The following is a 21,721-nucleotide window of genomic DNA, read 5'->3' as shown; positions in this document are numbered from 1 at the left end:
CTCAAGCAGTTCGTCCAAGTTGATGGAAATAGAACCTTGGCTCTGTTTGTTGGCATTTTGCTGCTCAAGAAATGCCTAGGTTCCCCCTGTGAACTTGTCCCTTAGAACATCATGGAGCAAAGCTGATAAAGTCATTGTTGTCATCTGAAAGCACATGCACTTGAAAATACCCTGCAGAGTATGTGGGTCGGTAGCTTTAAGTCGACAAGGCTATGTCTGGTTTCCTAGTGAAGTCAGAGTCAAAACTTTTATAATAGCTTTTGGTAGAGTTGTGGCAGGGATTGATGTGCGGTATCGTTGAGGAGACAGCCAGCTGGAGTGCCAACATGGACACAAGAATGCCTTTGGAAATTAAACATTGTAATGAAAACATTCTTTTGAAGGCAGGTTTCCAGGTGTGCTGTAAACCGTTCTAAGCTATAATTGAAATATAAAAGAATATTTCAAAAGCAGTGATTTATTTTTTGGCGATTGTTGTGCTAATCCTGAAATCCTAGCACGAATTAATATAAAGACAGGATTGGATGCATAAAAGTACCTGTTTTAATCATTTAGCACGTTGTTCAAAACTAAACTGGTTGAGGCTTCAAGTCTAAGGGTGAAAATCTCACTTTCATCTATCAAATCCCACCATAATCTGCCAAGAACAGCCACCAGGGGCTCCTGTGGCAGCTGTGAAGACATCCTTCCATTCTCAGAGCTTGATGTGGGGGAGAGATTTGCTGCAGTTCATGTATAATGAAGTGGTGGAGGCCGATGTTTTTGAAAGTACTTCATTAAAACTCAAAAAGAGTGAATCAGTTTTCTGTTAAAATCTGGTACTGTATGGAAATATTCTACAATGTGGAGGCTTTCAGCTGGCAGAAGGTTTTGTCTTAGGAGTTGAGTCATAACTTACTTTGCAGCAGGTGCAAGAACTGTGTTTGCCGCTGCCAGCATGTTCCACGTGAGATGGTGAGGCATTCAGAAGGCACGGGAAAGCCAGCCTTGGGAGCCTAGGAGAACAGCCAACACTGTCCCCACTTTGCACCCACCCCCTTACCAAACATAGGTGCGTCGGTACCCACATGTACCCAGTAACCGTGGGTATGAATACCGCGTCGGACACTCAGTGTGGATTGTGTGCATGTGGTTTCTTTTAGCTTGTCCCAAAGTTAGAAAGCAAAAGCTGGATCATTGTGTATGAGCTGGGAAACCAAATATGACATAAGGTGCTGGAGTCTTGTATTCCCTTTCAGTCTTGGGGGTACCCCTTATAAAGCATACACTGATGTTACTTTACCCTTTTATCTAGACGCACTACTTTGGCCTTTGGTTTCTCAGCAAGAGCCAGCAAGCACGATGGGTGGAGCTGGAGAAACCTCTGAAGAAACATCTGGACAAATTTTCTAATGAGCCTCTGCTTTTCTTTGGAGTCATGTTCTATGTGCCAAATGTGTCATGGCTTCAGCAAGAGGCCACAAGGTAAGTGCATTTTTTCCTGTGTTCCGTATAAGGGTGTGGATTAACTGTGAGGCTTCAGATGAAGTAGATGAGCAGGTTGATTTAGGGATGTGTATGTGTAGGTGTGTGTAGTGGGGGAGAGGGTGGAGTAGCTGCGGATTGCTTACCAGGTTCTTTTGTAGCTTTAAAATTGAAGTTTGAATGCATGGTGCTAATAACTCCAGTGGTTCCCCTATGATGCTAGTAAGGTAATCATCCTGAGGCAGTAAAATATGATGTCTAGCAGCATGGAAGTATAAGTTGGAGACCCTGGGTAAAATAGATGTGCTAGAATTTAATAAAGAATTAACAACCTAATACTTGTTTGGTCTACTTTTCCCCTTAAAAAGCTCCCAAGCGAAATGTAGCATCAGAATTTGGATTTTGAGGATTGAGAAGGTAGCTAAAGATGGGAGCAGAATTGAGGAGGACATTGAGAAGGGAGAGTATTGCTCATCCTCAGTTACATAAGAAGAGACAGGAAGCCATTGGTAGAGAGGAGACCTGGGATTGACCCTACCCTCTTGCTCATTGGCTGTATGCTTGGAAGAAAGCACCGACCGTCTTTGAAATGATGCTTTTCCCTTATCTGTAAAGTGAGGGGTTTGCAAATGTTTCTAAAGTTCTGCAGTTCCGTGAATGAAGAAGCTGGTGTTGGTTGGTATTAGTACAGTTCACTTACTGGTAAGAGTTTTCCATTAAAATATGAATTTTCCATCCTCATCAAATGGTTCTTTATGGTAATAAAGGGAATTATATTAACCCTCTGTTTTTTTAGCTTTTACTTGAATGATGGCATTCAAAGTACTTGGGAAGCAATGCTAGTGACACACTGAGAAGGAGCAGTATTGTACTTGATTATTGCACGCCTAGTTTCTTAGATTTAAAATGTTTAAAGCAAGAATACACTTAAACATTTTTGTATGCATTTGAAGGTGATGGTTTCCATCTTCTTTTTTTAAAAATCAAAAATTATTGTGAAATAGGTGGTATTTCTCTCAGCAGAGGCCATGAAATAGCTCACAGCCTGACCCAGAAAATTTCAGGTGTCGCTCATTTGAAGCACTTGGGTGGATGTTATACACCATTTTCAAGTCTTTTCACTTAATGTAGGTTCCTTTCTGGGTAAGAAGTTATTAACTCCTCAAAATGGAACAGTTTTCACTGGCTCCTGAGATCTCCTTGAGTACTTTACACAGTGTCAGGAACTCAACGTTAGATTAATAAGTACTTGCTGATTTGTGGTTCTCAGACTATGAAATGCAAGGCAGTGGGTAACGAGGATGAAACATGGACTATAAATTAATGCATACTGAGCAAAGTTCAGTCTGTAAGAAAAAACGAAGTGGTGTTAACTCTGGACAGACTTCTTCTGTAAGGTCTATTGTTGAGGAAGAGCAGTTGAAGTAAATGGTGAGGGCTCAGAAATTGTGCTTTATGAAGTTTAAAAAGATTGGTTAAGCTTAGAAAAATGAAGACTTGCAAGAGTGCAGTAGCTGCCTCTGGATAGTTGAAGACTCTTGGGGGCAGGGAATTCTGTGTTAGCTCTGGAGCACAGAATTTGGGCCAGTAATAAAAGAAGTGCAAGGAGTTGAAAGACTTTAGTTATATGATTCAACACAGGAACACTGTTTCTAATAATTAAAGCCATAAAAAGGTAGAACAGCAGACTTATAAAAGGGTGAGTGCTCTGGTTTATGGAAGTGCTGTGGCACTGAGTGGATAGTCAGGGTGGTATTTGGGAGAGGAGACCGCTATATTGGGTAGGGTGTTGAACTAGATCAATAGTTCTCAAAGAGACCAGGGCTTGCTATATCATAATTATGTGGAGCGTTTACTGTAAATGTGATTCCAGGGCTGTAACAGAAGTCTGAATTGGAATGTCTGGGGCTGGGAATCAGGAGAATATATTGTTTAAAATAAACAGTATTCTTCAGGCGGTTCTGATATTATCCAGGCTGGGTAATTAGCAAATTAATTAACCTCTAAAGCTCTTTACAGTTTTAGATTTGCCAGGTAAGTAAACTTCATGCCAGATTATTCACTGTTGATATTTGCATTCATAAGCTGAAATGGAAAGTGTTGAAATCTCAAAAACGGAGTTATAGAGTAAGAATTATGATGGTAGGGGTTATTGAGACTGGAGATCAGGAAGGACTTCTTTCCTTTTTCTTTAGAATTTCTTTTTTACAGGACACCTGGGTGGCTCAGTGGTTGGGTGTCTGCCTTTGGCTCAGGGCGTGGTCCCTGGGTCCTGGGATCGAGTCCCATTTTGGGCTTCCCTCGAGGAGCCTGTTTCTCCCTCTGCCCATGTCTCTGCCTCTCTCTATTTCTCAGGAATAAATAAATAAAATTTTTAAAAAGAAAAAAAGAAAAATTTCTCTTTTACTCAGTTAGCTTGGTTCATTTCAGATGAGTTTTGATAAGGAGTGAATGAAATCTTTTCCAACCCAGGATTTTGAAACAAACTCTGTTACTGTCATTTGATCAGAAAAACTAACAAAGAAATGAAAACTTGAAGGATATTTTTACACTTAAACATGGAACCAAACTGTATAGATGTAAGGTACAGCCCTCTCTTTGTGGCAAAGGATATTTAAAGGTAGGAGCTATGTTAGGGTGAGGAATTGTGAGTTTTCATTTTTTATTTTTCCCCCCAGTGTTGCAGAAGTTTTTGTTGCTTGCTCCAGAAGGGCCCTAAAAGTGGAATGTGCCAAAGGATGTCAGAGCAAGTGAATGAGGGGAGATGAGAAAATAAGAGAAAAGTATTGTAAAAGTACAGAAAGGAAAATTGATGGAGAAAGAAGAGAGAATGGCATATACTTGGGAAGTGACCCAGGTGTGATTCACGAGATGTACCACAGGTTATGGGCGAATGGACTAGATAGGGTACAAAGGAGATCTGGTTTGGATGGAATACCATTGTAAAATGCGCAGGGTTTGGTGTTAGAGACCAGTAAATGAGCTGCCCTCAAGGTGAAGAATGCTACTGATGGTCATCAGGAGCCTTTGAGAATCTGAGCCTTCTCGGGAGGTTTCAGAAGCTTTGGGGTCCGAACCGAGCACTGAAATTGTCTTCCAGGCAGAGCAGCCAAAGAAGAAGCAGTGGTGGTAGGGCAGGATTCCAGAGGAATGTTTCACAGAAGGCCCCAGCAGCATTCATTAGGAGCGGGTTAGTGACTAACTCCTCAGCCATTCGCTGTTATCCAAGTTACCAGGCATCTCAGGTGGAGATGTGTTTTGGCATCTCCGAGAGCACCTGGGATCTGCACCTCTGACACAAAACAGTTAGTCTTTGTGATGCCCTGCAGAGTGAGATATTTGCATAGATTAGAAATAGGAATCTGTCTTTCATTGTGGGCAGCCCTTTGGAGGAGGCAACCATTCAACCATCTGTGCTTAAAAAATAAGCCTTTGTCTAGAGCCAACCAAACTTGTTTTCACCCAACACATGTTTGTAATGGTTCGGCTACTTCTGTTTGAGAATACAACAGGTTCTATAACATGAGTAGGGCCCAGCCATTTCTTCTTTCTGAATACGGACAAAGAGTTTAGAATTAGTGGTCTGGTTGTTTTGAGGGTGTATGTGAACCCACATATATCAAGACACATAGCAGTGGGAAGGAGGATATATTTAACAGTTGTGTATTTCCTTTTTTGTCCTCAGTGCCATTCTTGAAAACTTGCAGTTTAATAGAATACTAGGAACAACACAACAAAAATTTGAGGATGATGTTGATTGTCAACTATCTCAGAAAAGTGATTGACTTTATTAAAATTATCAGCTCCAGATTTTTTATTTTTTATTTTTTATTTTTTTTTTAAATTTTTTATTTATTTATGATAGTTACAGAGAGAGAGAGAGAGAGAGAGGCAGAGACACAGGCAGAGGGAGAAGCAGGCTCCATGCACCGGGAGCCCGATGTGGGATTCGATCCCGGGTCTCCAGGATCACGCCCTGGGCCAAAGGCAGGCGCCAAACCGCTGCGCCACCAGGGATCCCAACTCCAGATTTTTTAAATTAGAAAACTGAGCAGCTCTGTTCTTTTTTGACATTAATTTTGACATGCTGTGTCTCATCTCACCTCCTGGGTATGATTTTTTGAAGAACAAACCTCTTTGTAAGAGAAGGACGTCTGCCAAAATACTGTGATTGCATTGGAGGAGAAATGGACAATTCAGGCCCTACCTTTAGGTGATAATTGAACAAGAAGACAAAAGATACCAAAAGGAGGACACTCACAGGAGAACACAAACATGGGGGAAAAAAAAATCTCTGGATATTCTTACAGAAGTGCGAAAAAGCTGATACAAAGAACACACTAGTAGACAGATGGAAGATGAGTCATGAAACCATAGGAATTAAAGAGATTAAGACCAGGGTTGGTTAACCCCACTCCAAAATGTAAGATACATTACCTTGGGGCTTTAAAAATGTTAGTTTTCCCACTTTGGTTAAAATGACTCAGGGGATGGGACCACCATAATTTTTTCCACTTTGCTTTGCTTCTCCTATTCTTTTGGGCCAGCTCCTCTGTTCAGCAAAGGGACTCTTGCTAGCAATTCCTCTTTTCCCGTTATGTTCTCCTCCTGACTCAAAGGAAAGATTTTTGTAATGTGTTTTAATGATTTGCGTAGCAACAGGCTCAGTATAAACACAGGGTTTTCAGATTTGTCTGGACACAGAAGGAAAAAAGATGGTTTGTGAGAAGTGGAGAAATTCTTCGTCAAACAGAAGGATACTTAATAATAGCAAGGGGAAGCCAGAAAACTGCTGGCCAAGGTTCCTGCTTTTAGTTGAGGTCTGGGGTTTTTTCCAAGTCTTTCTCCAGTATGGAAGTGCCTCTTTAGGTTTTTTTTTTTTTTTTTTTTTTTCAATATGAAAGAGAAAACTTTTAAAAGAGCAATTTGTTTTTTCAGGGTGAATTTTGGTTTCAGAGTATAAGTCACCGACCAATGCCCTGGTTTCTAAAATGTTTAATTCTCATTTTCTTGTTAACCAGAATATGTTTGTCTTTGCATTACTCCCTGATGAGTGGGATGTTTGCCCCATGCAGAAGAGCTTTTGATTGTCCCCATGAAGTCAGATCACCTTTTGGAGTCTCTTCCTGGACAGGTCCAGAGCCTGCCAGTTGAGGTGGGGCTACCTGCCCTCCTATGGTGAGTGCTGTGGAGAGGCAAAGCCACTTCTGCCACCAGCACGGGGTGCTTACCTTGACCAGGACTGTCTTAGCACATCTGGTACATCTGGTGGTCACTCTAGAGCTGTGGGACCTGTTACAAGCTCCCTCCATCAAGAGGGTGCTTCCTCTTTGTTTGCTGCACCTCTCGGCCTCCATGGGTCTCCCTACTTTTCAGGCTCACAGTTCTTCTATATATTTCCCACCGTGTCTTAGGCACCTGATAATGAGACTGAATTCTAGCCTATTAGGTACGCCCACCAGGAATTAACAAAAAGACTTAAAAAGTACTTAATCTTTGCTTGGGCCCATAGAGGGCATTCTTCTGTGTGTGTGTGTGTGTGTATTTAAGTGAGAGAGAGAGTGGGAAAGCAGAGGGGGAGGAGAAGCAGACTTCCCACTGAGCAGGGAGCCTGATGCAGGACTTGATCTCAGGACCCCAAAATCATGACCTGAGTCAAAGGCAAATGCTTAAGCATCTGAGCCACCCAGGTGCCCCACATTCTTCTATGTTAAATGAAGTTCTTTATCTGGGAAGAACTTACTGGGCAAGGGTGTCATTCCAGTCTCTAGGAATAAATGCCCACATTGAAAAGCACACGGTTCAGGTATCCTAGAGAGGGTCAGGGCATTTTTTTTGTGACCGTGCGTGACAAAGGGGTTAGGTGATTCCATGTGTAGACTCTGATGGGGCTCGTTCCCTCCAGTTACGGATTTGAGTCTGAGGCATAGTGATGGCAAAGCCAGATCAGATGACTCCTTACATCCCCATCAAGGTCCAAATGGTGTTTGGATTTTTGGTTCGGTTTGGTTTGGTTTTGAAACTAGGTTTCAGGAAGTAGTTCCAGTGACCTTACAAAAGCTTTCTTCACCTTTCCTGTCCTGTAAATACCCATGCTTTCCCCGGGGAGCCTCTCTCTCTCTCTCTCTCTCTCTCTCTCTCTCTCTCTCAGAGTGCCCTGAGTGCTATTGTAAACAAGTCAGCCCTTAACCAATGTTTAAAGTGTCTCTTTTAAACGCTCTAATTATGGTAATGTTTCCATTTCCTTTTACAACACCATTTATTTTGTTCCTCCGGTTCTTTGAGTTCTTTTATTATTTTGAAATGTCATTTTTAATGGCTAAAGTTTACCCATGGGCTGGGAAATAGGGACTCCCTTCAAGTCAGACTTAAGATCCAGCAGGAGTCCCCCATAGATAATATAATTGCTGAGAATGGCAGATCTTCCTCCTGGCCAGCTCCAGCTGGTGAATGGGAACTTGTTTCCCTCTCTCTCTCCACACCCCCCTCCTCTCTCCTCTTCCTCCTCCCCCCCTTCATCTCCCCTTCCTTTCCCCCCTCCCTTCCTCTCTGTGTGTGTTGATGGTTGAGAACAGAGCTGTTTCTGCCAGATATTTTAGATATTTTAAGATGCTGTTGTTACTAGAATTTAACCTTAAACATTATTCTCTGTGGGTAATGTATCATTTGATGAGAGGAGAAAACTAGAGAGGACGACAAACTGACAAACCGTGAGAGACTCTCAACTCTGGGAAGCAAACAAAGGGTTGTGGAAGGGGAGGAGGGTGGGGGGATGGGGTGATAGGGTGACAGGCACTAAGGAGGGCATTTGATAGGATGAGCACTGTTATACTATATGTTGGCAAATTGAATTTAAATAAAGATGATTTTTAAATTACTATATAGCATTAACTCTTAATGCAAGAAGAGCATTTCTGGAAATTAAGACAAATAAAAGATGATGTGACCTGGCCAAAGAAAAAAAATGACTGTCTCTAAGGAGCATCCTCGAAGCTCTTTGGGAAGAGCTGCTTCCCAAAAGAAGATTAGTTGATGACAATGTCAGTTGCTATTCGCATTATTTTACATTTCAGCCATATTAAGGACCTATGCTGTGTCAGGGTTTTACTAGTCAGGGACTGGAAGAAGGAACAGATCGCCACAATCCTTTTCTGCAAAGAGCTAGGGTCTCCAAGCACTTTTTATTTCATTTCCATGTATTTTATCTATTGGGTCGATCCTTAAAGCTTACGCTGCTGACCCTACTGGCTTTCTGGAGAAGACTTTCTCACTGTTTTGGTGAAACCCAGAGAGCCTGGCATGTGTCTCCCACTGGCCAGCTTCATGGGCCTGTAACCTGTGCAGTAAGTTGCATAGTCCCGAGCTCAGAAAGGCCCCGCACTTGGTTTAATGCTCTGCTGTAGCCCCTCTTGAAATTTATAATAATTTTTGAAACACCAACTCTACATTTTTTATTTTTCACTAGACTCTGAATTATGTTGCCAGTCCTGCCTGGGAGAGCCTATTTCCATCTCTGTTCATTTTCTTCTTCTTGTTTTGATGTTACCTTATGATTTGTTCTCAGTTATGGGTGGATCTGAGTCTACTCTGATGACCGTGATCAAAGAGAAAAAGTAAGAAAACAAAAAACAAAAAACCCTGCCATGGAACAAAAATAACATTTTCACTATCTATGCAAATATGAAAATAGAAATGTGGCCCTGGTAACCATTCCTCCTCCTGGACCTGACTCACTGGAAAATCCTGCAGAGTCTGGGAGACTGTTATAATATCAATTTAATTTCCTTTATGGAAGGTGATTGATTAGTGTATCTCATTCCTCAACTAGGATTTCTTCATGTTTTGCTGGGAAGATGTCTCTGCAAAGTTTCTATGTTTCTTGATTAAATCAAGGGTGCACCTTAGTCCCTGCTTAATTGTTCATGTCTGCCAAATGCATAGGGCTGGTTCTTGCCCAACTTCTAACTCTCCTGTTCCTACTGTTTGTAAGACATGTAAGGAGGTTGGTAGCTATATTAGCAACCTACTGCCATTAGAACAACAAAGTATAGACAAAGTGAAATTAACCCTTAAACATAATTAGTATGTATGTAAACCCATATTAGTATGGGGTTTTTTTTAAATGTTCTTTGCCTTTAGGGGAGAGAAGACAAATAGTAATACAACTTCAGCATATTTTAATAATATCACTTAACATTATTATTCATTGTAAGTGTCCTATAATGCATGGAAAATGAGAATTTCTTTTTTTTAAGATTTTATTAGAGAGAGTAGGAGAGAGGTGGGGGGGAGGGGCAGAAGGAGAGAGAGACTGGCTCTGGGCTCAACCCCAGGATCCCTGGATCCCTGGATCATGACCTCAGCTGAAGGCAGATGCTTAACCCACTGAGCCATCCAGTGCCCCCAAAAACGAGAATTTAGCATCATTTATATTTCAAAAGAAGCTCTGACATTTGAATTTTACCCTTTGTAAAGTGAGGTATACTTACATATGTCTTAATCATGAGTAAAGCAAAGTTTCCTCAAAATAGGTGAAGTAGTATACTTCAAAAAGCCTTTGCTTTTAAAGTGTTAAAATTACCTTATTTGTAATCCTATGGTTGATGTATGTTTACCAGTAGTTGATGATCTAGCCTGAACTTTTCAAAAGCAAACAAATATCATTTCTAGTAAGCCATTTTGAAAATAACTTAATTTCTGAAGCAAGGGTTATATTTCCAGTCTTCATGTATTTCTTGATTTCCAAAGATAGATTTATTCATTTGTTCATTCGCTCAGTCATTGATTCCAAATAGTTCTTTATCAGAATTACATTGCAGAAGACTGAGAAAGATTCCACATTTGACCCAGGGAATAACACAGATTTGTAATAGAGCGTGGACTAAAATTTTAGCATATTCTATTTTTTCAAAAGCTGAGTAGAACATGATGATCCCACACAGCACTGTTTACCTTCAGCTGAGGGGTGGAGAGAGGGGAAAACAAACAAAAGCTATGTATGGGAAGAGGTGTTTGGTCATGTCAAAGCATGCCAGCTATGCTTTATGAATTTTTTAAAGACATCCACTTCCTTATGAAGGATTCTTAGGATTTGTAGGGGTATCATTATAATGGGTGGGATTGCCAATAGTGTGTTAGTTTCAAAATGGGTTTTTGAGAATCTTAGGAGAAGAGGGAAACACAGAGAGTAAACACTTTTGAGTCCTCTGCTCTACCTTTTTCCTGGAATCTCAGGGCTGGGATCTTAGGTTGGGGTTAAAGGGGTGCAGAAAGAGGAGAGAAGTGACAGATGCAGTATTCTCATACATAACAGAGACCCACGGTGCCCGAACAGCAGCAGGATCTGGAAAGCTCAGAATCCTTCACTGTGCTTTATGGTATCGCTGCTGTCTGCCCCAAATACCAGACTTCCAAATCTCCTCTGTGGGGTTCTGTGCAAGAATGTAGTTTACATTCCATCACCTGATATAATTTAATAATAGTAATAATGACAGTGGCTAGCATTTATGTTCAAGGCGCTATGCTAAATATCTTCAGTGATCATCTTTTTCAGTCCTCACCAGAACCTACGAATGGGCATTCTTACTATCCTCTGAAAAAGATTGGTTTTCTAACAGAAGTTTTATTACCCACAAGTAGAGATTTCATCCATCAAATAAACTGAATCTTTTAGGTTCCATTGCCAGAGAAATACATATGTCCATATGTCCCCCTACTTCCCAGCTTTACCAGAGTAACAGGGAGGTTTAATTTCTACTGAAGTGTCAACAAAGAAATCCAGACAGCTAACATTCCTGTGAGGTCAAAGGTGGTAAACTGGTACCATGAGGGTGGATTCTGGTTGCCCGGTAGGTTTTGTTGCACCTGGACCATTTTTTTAAAAAACTGAATTTGGATGCCTTATGTATAGGCATATGCCAAGCAATCTGTGCCACTTCCTGCCCTGCCCACAGTGTTACAACATTTACTCCTGTCTGTAACCTGCTGGTCCTATAGGCATTTAGACAGCCCTTGATTCGTGTACTGTCTATACAACTTCTCTCGGTACTTGGGTCAACCAATACCTTTGCATTGGCCCACTTGGTTTTATGCCACTCAGCATCTAACTGTCTTAATACTGTGGCCACCTATCAGAGACTGTAGCTGGATCTGGGAATATCATTTCCCTCAAGCCCACATTTGAGAACTGTTTCTGGGGATGCCTGGGTGGCTCAGTGGTTGAACGTCTGCCTTCGTCTCAGGTCGTGATTCCAGATGGGGTCCCACATCAGGCTCTCTACATGGAGCCTGCTTCTCCCTCTGCCTCTGTCTCAGTGTCTCTCATGAATAAATAAATAAAAATCTTAAAAAAAAAAAAAGAAAGAAAACTATGTTTCTGTGTAAAATTACTCCAGGGTGCTAGATTCCATGGTCCTGTGCAGATATAGCTCAGGTTTTTCAGATTTCCTCTTCTTATTGCTTTTTAGTATCTGCATCATTCTGATTACCCATCAACGGTTGTTCCATCCAGAAGACAGGCACTAAATGTTCTGTAGGCAATAAAAAAAAAAAAAGTCACTAAAATCTTAAGCAAACATAGTCTATTTGAGAAAATATAGTTTGCCTTATATCAAGACAGATCAAGCTTTACTAGAACCACAGTCACATCTAAATACAGCACATCACACATGCCGATGGAGAAACGGAACCAAGGACATTAAAGGGACTTCGCCCATTGTCACTCTCTGTCCCTTGACAGACACCCGACTCTTGGCGAGGTGCTGAGCCGGTTTTAGGTGAACTGAGCAGGCAGGCATGGCATAGCCCACGGATAAGATTCATGTAAACTTCCAGAAGGCCCCTGCCCATCTCCCCCTCCCTGGCCCTGCTGCAGCGAAGACACTGCAACTGGAAGAGATGAGTTCTGTCAAAGGGAAGGAAGTAGTCCAGACAGAAGAAACAAAGTGTAGAGGAAAACAGACACTTCTTTGAATGGAGTCATTTAAATAGTGCACTTTATGTAGAGCTTGGAACTAAGATGGGTTTTATTTAATGTTTTTATCAGTCATCTGCAGCCCTGGGCACCGAGGGAAAGTGCCAAGCTTTCAGATGACACTCAGCCCTTTGGAAGAGTGGAAAATTGAGACTTTGGAAATAAACAGCAGAAAGGTGTCAGCGAGTGTCGAGTTACCAGGTGCGACCATGAAATAACGAGCCTGCTTTCAGGTGCAGTTTGGGAACGCCAAGCAGAGGAGGCGTAATCTGGAGGGACGTGTTGCAACATGTTTCATTTTACCCCATCCGAACTCTGTCAAGGTCAGCCCTTCAATCTTAGCCTGCAGCTGGGGAGAGAGCATCGATGGTCCTGCCAGGGGAAAAATGTTTCCTGCCAGCGTAAAAATGTGTTACTGTTATTCAGACCAAAGCCCAGCACATTTTACGTAAGTTGACCTAAAAGCAAGTCAGACACATGATACTTTAATAGAAACTCGCGGAGATAAAGCAATGTGAGAAACACATGTTTTTGACCGGGACAGATGTTTTGAAGGGGTAGTCAAGACATTGATGATGGTGACTAAAGAAAGAAACCTGTAGATCTGAGGAAAACTGGAAGAGTTCACATGATTTGGATCCTCCAAATAAATGACCAACTATGGATCCTGATGGAAAAATTTGAAAGCCAGTTATGGATCTGCCAGACTGTGTTGTATATTTAGAATGATTGACGGAATCAGCAAAGAACTGGTATTTGGTCTAATCTTAAAAAAAGAAAGCTGAGAATAAAATGTCGTTCAAAAACAAAACTACCTCCGTGTAGCAGCTAAGACCTGAAGTCAGAGGACCTAACTCCCGGGTATTTGTTTCTTGGGCTGATCCTGTAAATTCCTCTAAACTCACCTTCTGTGTTTATAGTCAGTCAGGAAATGATATTTAGCACAGTTTCAGAAAGCACCTATCAGTATGTTCAGTACGTAGTGGGTATCCAAATCCTGTTTGTTTGTTAAATAAAAAAGATCTGTTAAAAAAAAAAAAAAAAAAAGATCTGTTAGAAGATAGTGACAGGGTGGCTCAGTAGTGACCTGGGTGGCTCAGTGGTTGAGCATCTGCCTTTGGCTCAGGTCATGATCCTGGGGTCCTGGGATTAAGTCCCTCAACAGGCTCCCTGCATGGAGCCAGCTTCTGCCTCTGCCTATGTCTCCGCCTTTCTCTATCTCTCATGAATAAATAAAATATTTATTAAAAAAAAAAGAAAGAGAAAGAAAGAAAGAAAGAAAGAAAGAAAGGAAAGAAAGGAAGAAAGAAAAAGAAAGAAGGAAGGAAGGAAGAAAGAAAAGAAAAAGAAAGAAAGAAAAGAAAGAGAAAGAAAAGAAAGAAAAGAAAAGAAAAGAAAAGAAAAGAAAGAAAAGAAAAGAAAAGAAAAGAAAAGTAAGGTAGTGACAAGTTGCTGCATCCCCCAGGAATCCCTGGAAGAAAGAGTCCTGGCCCATACTACCAGGAAGCGCACAGGGAGATGCATTCTGGGAAATGTAGTTCAGCCTAGCCAAGTTGAAACATTACAGTGCCACAGAGGGACGGAGTACATAATTGATGATTAGCAGAGTCCAGATCACTGTTAAAGGCTATTAAATCCAAAGTTGGTACTGACTCATGAGTTCCAGAAAACAAAGTTATTCTCAAAAGGTAAAAGTTTTAATGTAGTTGAAGAGAATTTAAAATCTGTCCCTTAATCTCTTGGACACTTCCCAAGGATAGAGTTGCAAAAACTCATTTAAACAAAAACTATATTGTTATCATAAATACAGCTTTCCCAAGGAGGTTCTCCATCCTCACCCCACTCCCATCCAAGGGGACAGATCTAATCCAAAGGGCCCAGGCTGGTCCTGCTCACTCTGCTGAGGTTATCAGATGAGCGTGAGGAGAGAGGATAAGGCAGGCCTGGCCTTGAAGCTTCACAGATGGTCAGAGCAGCTGTTCAGGGTCTTGAAGCCAGGTTGGCTGCAGCAGGAGGGACCAGGCTGACCTGATGCTAATCTCGCAGTACTTGTAACTTGAAGAGGGTGTAGTCTGAAGAAGATAAACAGATTACAATTAAAGATTAGTTAAAGAGATGATAGACTCTTGGTAAGTGATGATTTAAAAAAAACAAAAAAAAAAAAAACAAAGGAAAACAGAAATTGGGAACCTGTTGACTCTTTAAATGTGGTCCTTAGCAGAATTTCCCTGTGGCATTTTTTAAAAATGCAGACTTCTGACCACTCCTGACTTCCTGAGTCGGAATCTGTTTTTATTTAGTGCTATAGATTATTTTTACACTTAAGGTTTGGTTAAATGGAATGTAACTATATACCTTGATATTCTTTCCGCAATAGCTGGTGTTTTATGTTAGTATATGGATGTTAGAAACACTCTGGGTGGTTTTCAAGGAACTGGGAAAGAGAGAAAGAATTGCAAAGTCTGGAATATCTGGTTTAGGCTGAAGAGTTTTTACAGGATGGATGGCATGGGCTTATTTGCAGAATAATCATCTGTGGGCATCTTCATGGCTCTTGGAATAAACAACATGAGAACCTAAGATTCTACAGAAATTTTAGTTAGTTTGTATTTCCTCTACTTCAAAATGTAATATTTTAACCTTTTAATTAAACTTTGATAATGCATAATAGATTATACATAGTATAATGTATGATGTACATTATAGGGGGAATACCATGTAAGGATTCAGTGTTCTGTGCATCCGTAATAAAAGCTGTAATAACCACTTGCCGGAATTATACTACATTAGTACTCTAAAACCTTAAATGAGACCTTTTCCACTATTTCCCCAGATTTTGAAATTGTAGACTTAATTTAAGAATGAGAATTTTTCAAAATTGAGAATTCTGTTCATGGATTTCAGTAATTCTCTTGCCATTCTCTTTTTTTTTATTTCTACTGCATTTAGGTAAATAAAAGATGAAACAATAGGTAGATTGTGGTAAATTGGGAAAATTTCAGATAAAAGTCTAAAGTTGTGAAAACGTTAAAATATCTTTTCATGATCTGCTTCTAAAAATATATATATATTTTTCCAAACTGGTTATTGAGTCCTTGATTCCGGTTATCAATGAGAAACGCAATATATTTAAGTAAAAAAATATTTTTTTAATAGAAAGGCTCTGTTCCAGATAGCATTTATCTTAATTTTCCAAACAAACTTTTGTGACCACTTCCTTACTATACATGGAGAGATTTGTGTTGCTTATATGCATACTACCCCTCACCCCATGATTTTGTGATGCGCTCCCTCTTGTTATGAGTAGTGAACGAGGTAGCTAATATTCTGACAGTCTTTCACAAAAAAATTCCATGTTTATTTTTAAAAAAAGGCTTGGAAATATTTTATCCACAGGAAGTTGGAAAATACCAGAGATAGGAAAACTGTATTCTTTCTACCTGGTTCATGTTCAAAAGGGTGTCACAAATTATTTAACCATTATTCCCAAAGTAGGCATTTTTCCTTTCTCATTTGATGTGATTATTTGCTAATTTGTAACTAATTATAACTACAATGCAATTAGAATGCATTTAGAGTTTTGAACATCTATAGGAGAAGAATATTGAATTGAATTGCAGAGATTCTTATCTGTTGTTTTTTGATACTTGCATTTTACCTGAAATCACATACACAAAACAAATCTCAAACATTTGACCCCTCTTTAGCCTTTACTCAATCTATAAGTAATTACATTAGAGAGCAATCAAATAAAAGAATCAATCTAGCTTTTTGGCCATGGGAACGAAATATATCTATTTAATTGTCTAGAGTAGTGTTCGCAGAAAAGATGCAGGAGGCTCATTTGGGCATTGTACAGATTCTCTTATGATTTTCATTTAAGAAACACAATCTTGTAATGGTAAAGGACATTACAGATCATCAAATCTGACTCCTTAGGAAACCAACCTGATCAGAGCCTGCCCAAGCATTTGCTTCCAGAATGGTGTGCCGTGCCTGTGTCCTATGCTTGACACTGTCCAGCTACTACTGGACCCCTTCCAGCCCCACCCCTTCCAAGGATGGGGTTTCAGCTCTTTGCAAGAAAGTCAGTCCTTCTGCCTTTTTCCTTGATTCTCAGTGCTTTGCCCAGGCTCACTCCCATTTCCAACAATTTTCAAATATTTTAAGTATCTGCTTCTCATAGATTCCTTGCCCTCTGTTTCAACCATTTTTTTTCTCAATCTTAAAAATTAACCACAAAATATTTACACTTGTATATAGTTATATGCCCTTATATGTCTTAATTCTTAGAGAATATCTCTCTTACCTTTGGATGTCTGGTTTTTTGCTTGTTTTCTGTGTATTGACCTGCTGCCGCTATCATTTTGTGCTTATCTGTTCCTTCTGAGTCCTTGAAAAATTATGTTTGTTATCAATTTTGCTCACATTGGCACATTCGCCTCTTGAAGATTCCCAGAGGACACCCCCACTTCGGAAGCAGTGGCCTTTTCTTACTCCTGTTCTCTTCCCTAATGGATGACACTAGACATGGAGAACCCACTCCTTGAAATCCTCCTCCTCCTTGGTTCCTGGTGCATTTCACCTCATCCAGTCTCGAGCCTACTGCTTTTCATCTTCTGATCCCCAGTTTGCCAAAACTCTGCCCTTCTAAGGGTTTTTATATATGCTCTGGAGTAGACTTTAGTTATCTTCAGCCTTTAGATGTAGTTCCTGACAGCTGTGTCTTCATTTTGTACCAGCTACGTCTTATTGATTTCCTGCTGACAGGACAGTCTTTCAATCATTCATTCATTCATTCATTCATTCATATATTGAATATCTACTGTGTACAAGACACCAGAAGTATACTTAAAATACAACCCTTTTCTCCAGGAGCATGCATTCACGTCAGCCCCTCTGCTCTGTGTTGCATTCTTGCTTCATACTCTTTGACTCTTTGGGTGATGATGACCACTACCATTTGTCCATCATCTCTACACAGGATACTTTGCTCATTCTACCTCAACCAGTCCTCCTAGGAACTAGAAAGATTGATACCAATGAACTGTTTCCTCCTGTTACTTACTCTTGACCTTAAATTGTTCCCCAAATACCTCATTTTTCTCTAAAAGACTCTGATACTTTTGCTATCACAAACTGGAGATTAGAGTCACCTGGGTGCTCCTTCCTTCCTTCTATTATTTGTTCCACTGGGCCTGACCATTCATTCAAGCTCTGGTAGACATTTCTCTTGGAGTCATGTTGTCCCCTTCTATTATTAGCAAGTCATTTCTTTAGGTAAACTGTTGAGGTTGAACAGACAGATGAGTACAGATATCAAAGTATACAGCTCAATGAATCTATGCAAAGCAAATACATCTCTGTAACCAGTCCCTAGTTCAAGAATTGAAACATCAACATCACCTCAGAATCCTTCTTTGTATTCCCTCTCAACCTCTGTCCCCCAAGAGTAACCACTATCTTGACTTCTAACAACATAAATTGGTTTTGCTTTGATTGTTTTTAGGGTGGGATAAGATAGCATGTGCTCTTTGGTGTCTTACATCTTTGATCAACATTTTTTGAGAGTCATCTGTATTGTCGAGTTTGGTTAGAGATTGGTTATTCTCAATGCTGCCTAATATTCCAGCACAGGAATATGCTATATTTTTAAAAATTGACGTGTTACTTATGTACAATATTCTGTTTCAGGTGTATATCATAGTGATTTCAATATTTTTATAGATTATGAAATGCTCACCATGATAACTTTAGTTACTGTCTGTCACTGTACAAAGTTATTACTGTATTATTGACTGTGTTCCCTATGCTGTATGTTACATTCCCATGACTTTTTAATTTTATAACTAGAAATTTGTATTCCACATTTTACTCATCCTACTGTTGAAGGGCATTGGATTGTTTCCTGTTTGGATCTTTTGTGAACTGTGCTGCTGTTTACATCTCTAGTATGTGTGTATTAAGGGCATCCAAGTGCACATCCTATGGACATTCTTACATGTAGCATGTACTTATTTATGCTGAGTATGTATGTGCAAGTTTTGCCCAATAGTTCTCCAAAATTTTTATTACTACCAGCAAAATAAAAAGCACAAAATAAAAAGCAAAATAAAAAGCATATATTTTTTTAAATAAAAATTTTTATTACTGCCAGCAAAATAAAAAGCCTTACTTTTTACAAAATAAAAAGTAAGGCTGAAAAATTTTAGGTACTTGACCTCGCTTCCCTTTTAAACTCTATATTGAATTCATCATTAATTAAATATTTATTGAGTTTCTACTATGTTTAAGGCCCTTAGTCTACACCAGTAAACATAAAAACAAGTACTCTGGCACTTAGTTGCAGATCAATAGGATTAGTGATCTTTCTTAACAGTAACAGTAATGATGACCACTAATGTGTATTGAGTATGTACTTTGTAGCAGGGCACAATTCTCAACTCTATATGCATGTAGTCATTTAGTTCTTACAACAACTTTTAGAGTTAGCACTATTATTATTCTAATTTTACAGAATAGGAAACCAAGGCACAGAGAGGTATAACTTACCAGCATCACAATATGTGTGAGAGAGTTGTGATCTGAACCTATACTGCGTAGCCCCCAGAATCCACATTTCCCACTATTCCACGCATACCTCATTTAAATCCATTCTAGCCTACTAAGCCCTTACCTTATGTTTTCTTACTTCTGGCCTGAAATAGAAAGAAGTAAGGAAAAGCACAGGCTTTTGAATCAAAGAGGCTTGGATTTGAATCCTGGCTCAGTTGCTTGTGAGTGATTGGTCCTTTCTGAGATTCAGTTTCTTCATGAACAGAAGGATCCTGCAAGGATTGAACTGGTTATACTAAGTGGAAAAGCACACTCTATAGTGCTTGACCACCATTCCCATTATTATTTGGCCCTTTGTGCCAAATACGGTGTACACACCAGGGGCACTTGGGTGGCCCAGTCGATTAAACATCCGACTCTTGTTTTTGGCTCAGGTCATGATCTCAGGATCGTAGGACAGGGTCCACACTCAGTGAGGAGCCTGGTTTTGAGGATTCTCTCCCCGTCTCCCTCTACCCCTCCTCTTTCTCTCTTTTTCTTTCTCTAAAATAAATAAATAAAACTTAAAAAATATGATGTGCACACCAACTCTATGCATACTCCTTAAAGTCTGTTGTTTTCATCATTTCCTTCTCTTATCAAAAGTACTTCATGACTTACCATTGCTTGGCAGGTAAAGACAAACATACAAAGGCTTTGGAAGCTTTGCAAGACTACATGCTTCTTATTGCCCTCTATTTCCTTCCACAAACTTCTTACTTGTCTGACTGGTCTATTCAGTATTTGACACCCTCGGCTTCTCAGTCCTTCCTTGGGTCTTTGCCAGTCACTATGGTATGGGAAGTGGAGGCCTGGGAATCCTCCTCTGTCTTCTGGATTCCTCTCTGGGCATTCATGTATACATGAGTAGAATGTATAAAGTATACTAAGTATGAGTATACATTCTAAGTATAAAGCACTCTGTAAAATGCAAAGTGGCACAGGATATCACTCCTGTCCTGAATGGGTTTTCCACTCTATGAGGGAAGATTAGATGGTCACATAAAAATACCTACTATTACAGGGTGTACTATATGATATGTACCAACTGGGGGGATCCTTCATGGGTGGAGTGATAAGGGGAAACTTTGGCAAGGTATCTTAGGGTTTTCCAGAGAAGCAGACCCAACAGGATAACTATATCTATATATACACAGAGATTGATTTATTTTAAGAAATTGACTCACATGATTATGGAAACTGGCAAGTCCAAAATCCACGATGTAGTTTTGCAGCCTAGAGACCCAGAGACCCCAGATTGAGTCAAAGGGTAGCCTGCTAGCAGAATTCCTTCTTCTTTGGGGGATGTCACTCTTTTTCTTAATGCTGTCAACTAATTAGATGGGGCCCGCCTACATTATGGAGAGTCATCTGCTTTACTCAGTCTACTGATTTAAATGTTTATCTTATCTAAAAATTACCTTCACAGACACATCTAGAATAATCTTTGACCAAACATCTGGGTAATATGGCCTAATCAAGATGATACAGAAAATTAACCATCATAGGAAGTATCTGTTGAACTGGGCTTTGAAGAATACATTGGATTTTGATAAGTGATTCAAGACTATTGGAAGGGAAGACAAGTCAGGCCAGGGTCCATAAGCCTGTTTTCTCCCCAGCATACCCAAAGGGTAAGACGGATGGGTGAAAGTGGGAGGTGTGAAAGAAGAACATTCTGAGGAGAGGAAAATTGAAATGTAAACACCTCATGGGTGTTGTAGAATGTGGTGGGCAGGAGCCAAATGTAGCAGACAGAGCCCTGGATTTATATTTTGGCTTCATTCCTTCACCCCTTGCATAACTGTACAAACTGACTACCGTCCATGAGCCTATTTCATATCTATAAAATAGAGATGGTTAAGTTTATTCCTTCCTTCTGCCAACACAGGCGTATCCATTTGTCCAATTACTTTCAATCAGTGTGGTTGCAGCCAGAAATAGAGAAGACCAGGGGCCAGCAATTTTGCATTGCTTTGGTGCCCCTGTTAACTTTCTGTGTGACCTTGGGGAAACCAGCTAGCTTCTCTGTTATCTCCTTAGTCTGGTAAATATCTTCTTTACCACAGCAGAATTTGGAAATTTCCATCTTATAGAAATAATTAAATCACTTTGCATAAGGTTTTGATTTCGTGGAAGAGTTTTTTGAAGGACATGATTTTCCTGTTATTATTGGGTCACATATTCCTGGTATGAAGTCGTGTTCTGTGTCGTGGAACTAAATTATGTAATTTCTTCTTTAGAGTTTTAAATTGGTGATTCATTAAGGAAAAATACTACCTTCCACGTCTAGAGTACCCAATATTTCATTATAAAGGGACCGCTCTTCTTCTTTCTACTTTTTCTTCTCGTTATAAAACCCTGTTTTGAGATTATTTATTTGTTTTAGAGAAAGAGAGAGTGAGCAGGAGGAGGGGCAGAGGGAGAGGGCGAATCCAGAAGCAGACTCCCTGCTGAGTGCCAAGCCAGACTTGGGGCTCCATCTAACAACCCTGAGATCATGACCTGAGCTGAAACCAAGAGTCAACCACATAACCAACTGAGCCACCCAGGTGCCCCCAAGCCCTATGTTTTGAAAAAGTTTTCTACCATTAGTGCTTTCTATCAATATTTTATTATTAAATATTACATGTTTATCCTTAACATGAAATAATTAATATAATTTACTATGATTTTGCATTATCAGTATTT

At 40.0% G+C, this 21,721-nt stretch overlaps 1 protein-coding gene across 3 annotated transcripts in view; it reads left to right on the top strand.

Moving 5' to 3' along the window:
- PTPN14 (protein tyrosine phosphatase non-receptor type 14) overlaps window positions 1-21,721 on the top strand; it is a 180,363-nt gene that overhangs the window by 82,579 nt on the left and 76,063 nt on the right. For all 3 annotated transcript variants that reach the window (XM_025429920.3, XM_035718491.2, XM_025429921.3), the window contains exon 3: window positions 1,295-1,464. In XM_025429920.3, coding sequence (XP_025285705.2) covers window positions 1,295-1,464 — 170 coding nt within the window. The remainder of the gene's footprint in view (window positions 1-1,294; window positions 1,465-21,721) is intronic.

The sequence above is a fragment of the Canis lupus genome, chromosome 7 (assembly GCF_003254725.2).
Source record: "Canis lupus dingo isolate Sandy chromosome 7, ASM325472v2, whole genome shotgun sequence".
In the NCBI taxonomy this organism is placed as follows: domain Eukaryota; kingdom Metazoa; phylum Chordata; class Mammalia; order Carnivora; family Canidae; genus Canis; species Canis lupus.
This window is presented reverse-complemented; position numbering and strand designations above follow the sequence as displayed.